Source organism: Babylonia areolata, chromosome 4, assembly GCF_041734735.1.
Source record: "Babylonia areolata isolate BAREFJ2019XMU chromosome 4, ASM4173473v1, whole genome shotgun sequence".
In the NCBI taxonomy this organism is placed as follows: Eukaryota; Metazoa; Mollusca; class Gastropoda; order Neogastropoda; family Buccinidae; genus Babylonia; species Babylonia areolata.
In genome coordinates, this window is record NC_134879.1 from 53313539 (window position 1) to 53318538 (window position 5000).

Here is a 5000-nt window from a genome sequence, read left to right on the forward strand (position 1 = left end):
CACATAGAATATTCGATAAAACAATTCAGTCCAAATCAAAACAATGAACAATCAACAGTGCATATTAAAATGTAATGGACCATTCATCAATTCTACATATACACATTTTCCATGTTATCTTTATTCTAGAAAATATTTCATGTTATATGACATCTAACCTTTTTGATTGTGCTATATATCTTTTTGCACGGTCATGGACATCTATTCATTCTGAGTTAACTAAAAACGTTTTGAGTAAAGACAATAACTGAAAATATTTTCAAAGTCATCCGATGGCAGTCTTTTCCTTTCTAATATTGGCATTGGTACCAAAGGACATTTAAAAGTCATCTTAATCATTTCATGCTGTTTTGGTCTTTTAGATGAAGCGATAAACCGAGATCCCGCGTTAAGCATGTATTTAGCGCACGTAAAGCAACCCATTGCATCGTATTATCTAAAATATTTGGCGTTTGATGGCATTTTTCTCACTGAAACGTGGCGTTAAAAGTGTTCATTAATAAAATAGCCAAAACAAATCCAGGAGTTCATTCTCCAAAGGCAAATTATCAAAATACTTATTAAACAATACAGTCTGTAAAAAACAAAAAAACAAAAAAAAACAACAAAAAACAAACAAAAAAAAAAACCAGACAGGTTTTGAAAATTATTTCAATTATGCTCAAGATATATTCTCAAAGGACAAATAAACTTTCGATTCTCCATCCATAGAATGAGCTATTCAATTTCCTCCAGCAGTGTGGGTGAGGGGGTGGGGGTGTTGTTTGAATTTGTTTGAATACTAAACTTTACACATATTCCTTAAATGTATACCAAACATGCTGACAACCCCTAAAGATAAATAGATAAATATTTTCATGATAATTTCGCCCCAAATGGGAATTCTTGAAGTTCTTGCATGTACAAATACATTTGAAGTCAGCCCCAGAAGAGAATTAGACAAATATTTATAGTCATTTCGTACGAGAAACAATGAAACATTTATGTAAATAGTTTAGCAATAAAAATGTTTATATTTCATTTCACTCTGAAGCAGGATGAAAACAATATTTTATGAACGTGCAGACGAGCATCTCTGTGGATTGTGTTTGTATCATGTGAGGGGGGTGGGGGATGGGAGAGAGAGAGAAAGAGAGAGAGAGAGAGAGAGAGAGAGAGAGAGAGAGAGAGAGAGACGGACAGACAGAGAGACAGAGACAGAGAGAGAATGTGTGTGCGTGTGCGTGTGTGTGTGTGTGTGTGTGAGTGTGCGTGTGTGTGTGTGTGTGTGTGTGCGTGCGTGTGTGTGTGTGTGTGTGTGCGTGCGTGTGTGTGTGTGTGTGTGTGTGTGTGTGTGTGTGTGTGTGTGTGTGTGCGTGCGTGTTTGTGTGTGTGTTCGCGCGCCTGCGTCCGCAATGAGCCACATACAAGCGAACTTCCTACACACACACACACACACACACACACACACACATCCACACACACACACACACATCCACACACACACACACACACACACACAAAAGGACCAAAGCCGGAATGAGAACGAACACTAAAACGGTGCGAGCTGCTTTGTGTTCAGCACAAAACTGACTGTTCCCAGTGTGACCAGAACAAAGAACGGTATGCCGATTGTTGTCGATGACTTTTTTTTTTTTTCCTTTTTTTTTTTTTTTTTTTTTTTAGTCCATTGGACACACGATCGATAAGGCAAATGGTGTAGCCAGCTGCCAACATACCCCCTTTGTAGCACTCCATCGCACCCTCGCCAAACCCTCCATTGGAAAAAAAAAAGCGAGAGAGAGAGGAGAAAGAGAGAGAGAGAGAGAGAGAGAGAGAGAGAGAGAGAGAGAGAGATGGAAGGGAGAGGGTGATAGGGGAAGGATAACCGTCTCCCCATTCCCCCCACCCTCAATAAAAAAGAGGTACACAGAATGGATGAGGGAGGGGAGGGGAGGGAGAGGGAGGGGAGGGAGAGGGAGGGGAGGGTAGGAGACGCAGAGAGAGAGGGAGGGAGAGAGAGAGAGAGAGAGAGAGAGAGACAGGCAGGCAGGCAGGCAGGCAGACAGACAGAGACAGAGACAGTGACAGAGACAGAGACAGAGACAGAGAGGGGTTGACAGACAGACGGACACAAACAGAAGGGGAAAACAAACAAACAGGCAAAGTACAACCACCACCTCCCTCCCCTTCCCCTACCGAACTACCCCCCCCCCCCGCCCCGCCCCCCACACACACCCCTCCCCCCCCCCAAAAAAAAAGACCACTACCATCACAACAACAAAAACAATAAAGATTAAACATAACCACAAACACAACAACGGGCACAATAGCACACCAGCCACGACTTTATAGTTAGCTTCAATGTCACACACGTCTGATTCATTGCAAACGAATTTTAAAAAGAAGAAGAGACAGCGACAGAGACAGAGACACAGAGATAAAAAAAAACACAACCACACACACACCAAAAAACACCACTATCAGCGAGACAGCAGCCGCGAGAATTAGGCGTCTTCAGTCAGCTTCCGTTGACTTCTGATGGGGGTCACCAGCTTCTGAATTGGAGCGAATCCACACAGACTTGTCGTTCACTTGTCTTTGATGCTGACACAAAAGGCAGCCACTGCAGGCATGGCTCTTTTTCGCCGCTGGCCACAATAAAACGTGCGGGGATGTTGGTTGGTTGGTCATAAGGACGGGCCGACTGTCGGGATGACTGGCGGTGTCTTTGTCGTCTCTGGGGATGAAAGTCTGGAATTGGTCTTAGCCTGGAGGAGGAGGAGGGATGGTGATGGTGTGGTACTATTGCTGCCGCTGCTGCTGCTGCTGCTATTAGTTTGGCTTTGATGTTGTCGTCCTTCATTGACCATCAACAATTGCCCTCCTTCGTCATCTCTCCTCCTCTTCCTCCCCCTCCTCCTCCTTCTAGTTCCTCCTCCTTCTTCTAGTTCCTCCTCCTCCTTCTAGTTCCTCCTCCTCCTTCTAGTTCCTCCTCCTCCTTCTAGTTCCTCCTCCTTCTTCTAGTTCCTCCTCCTTCTTCTGGTTCCTCCTCCTCCTTCTAGTTCCTCCTCCTCCTTCTAGTTCCTCTTCCTTCTTCTAGTTCCTCCTCCTCCTTCTAGTTCCTCCCCCTTCTTCTTCTCCCTTTTCTTGGTTTTCCCCTCCAACCTGTTTTCTTTTCGGTTTCGACTGGATTACAACTGACGTGGGTTTTTTCGTTCTTATATATATATATATACACGATTTTTTTTCCTACTGGAATGTTGCCTTTGCTTATACCACAACGGTCGACTGGCCCTAACCTACACCAAAGATCATCATCACGGGCCCACCACGACAGGAGAAAAAAACAAACAAACAAAAAACCCCCAGCTAGACTTTAGATGAACGAAAGCTAACAAGTTGTAACAACAAAATAAAATAACAACAACACAAATAACGACACACACTGCAGTCGTTCACACACACACACACACACACACACACACACACACACACACACACACACACACACACACACACACGCAACAGCACCGACTGCAGAGGAATGAAAGTGAACAAAAAACAACAACAACAACAACAACAACAAAACCTAAAAAAAACAACAACAAAAAAACCCAGTAAAACACGAAGACGAGAACACACTTTATAACCAAATGTCCACAAAGAAGAGGCGAGGAATGACACCCCTCGAGCAACGCAACCTTCAACGAACAAACAACACCCAAACCGTGAACAAGAACTTGGACCTTTAAGTCCTCTGCCAACAAAAACGTCAAACTCAACTCTTGTACCTACAAAAGAGATGGCGCCTGACGCCCCTCCCCAGGGACTTTGAGAGTTCATTCTCCCGTGTGCCCCTTCAGTCCCCTCACCTCTGACGTTGAGCAGGAAGTTGTTGGTGCTGTCCACGGCGCCGCCCACGTTCTCCGCCCGGCAGGAGTAGATGCCGTTGTCGGTCTCCGTGATGTTGATCAGCTTGATGCGGTTCCCCTCGTCCAGGATCTTCACCTTCTCCTGGTTGAACAGCCTGCAACAGCAGCAACAACAACAACGACGACGACGATGACATTCAGATGTTCATCCGGCCTGTTTCTCCCAACTCACCATTCAACTTCCCCCCCCCATCCCCCCTCTCGTATCTTTTAAACGATAACATTCAAATGTGAAAATTAATACATTAGCAAAATGTCTATCAACCACCAATACGTGTGGCTGGACATTAAGCAAAACTACTTCTCCATCCAAATGAGAAATCTAATACTTAAAAGTCTTTAATCTTTTCTTCTTCTTCTTCTTCTATTCCTCTCTCAAGGCTGTATGGGCACCACTGATGACCTGGGCAACCAGTTCTCTACGTCTTTCCCTGTTTCTCGCCTCTCTCAGGGCGTACGTACACTCAGGGTTATTATTTGAGGGAAAGGGGGGTGGGAGACGAGAGAGAGAGAGAGAGAGAGAGAGAGAGAGAGAGAGAGAGAGAGAGAGTCAGACAGAGAGAGTGGGGTAGAGGAGCTAGGGGTCGGGGGGAGTGGGTGGGGGGTGGAAGAGAGAGATAGAGAAAGAGAAAGAGAGAGAGAGAAAAGAAACAGGCAATTCAAAGACCCCTAAACAGACAGACACACAGATCTTTCAACCCTAAATCAAGTGAAAGAAGCGCCTTCTTAATTAAAGCGTGGGCTGCCTGAATGAAAACAACTGAGGAAAGCAGGGAGGACACCAGTTTAAAAAACAGATAAACAGCCAACAGACACTCGCCCTGTTTACCAACTCTGACAGGTCTCTCCGAACAGCGCTGGAGAAGGCGCGTCACCTTGAGGTAATAATCTGCAGCGGGGGAAAGGAGGGTACATGGCAAAAGAAAGCACAGCTTGTCCAGTGCTTTTCAGCCGTATACATATGAATGCATCTGCTGATACACATCTTCGTTGCCGATAGGTGTCCCTGTCTACCCCTCTGTCTGTCTGTCTGTAGCTCGCACGTTATTTCTGAGTAGAGACCTTTCGGTGCCTTTTTGTCTCTTC

General features: G+C 45.1%; 1 protein-coding gene across 1 annotated transcript in view; it reads right to left on the minus strand.

Annotated features, from left to right (window-relative positions):
* The window catches only part of LOC143281309 (inactive tyrosine-protein kinase 7-like), a 212763-nt gene that overhangs the window by 71851 nt on the left and 135912 nt on the right, over positions 1-5000 (minus strand). Inside the window, exon 4 of the mRNA XM_076586493.1 lies at positions 3855-4009. Within this exon, the coding sequence (XP_076442608.1) occupies positions 3855-4009 (155 nt within the window). The remainder of the gene's footprint in view (positions 1-3854; positions 4010-5000) is intronic.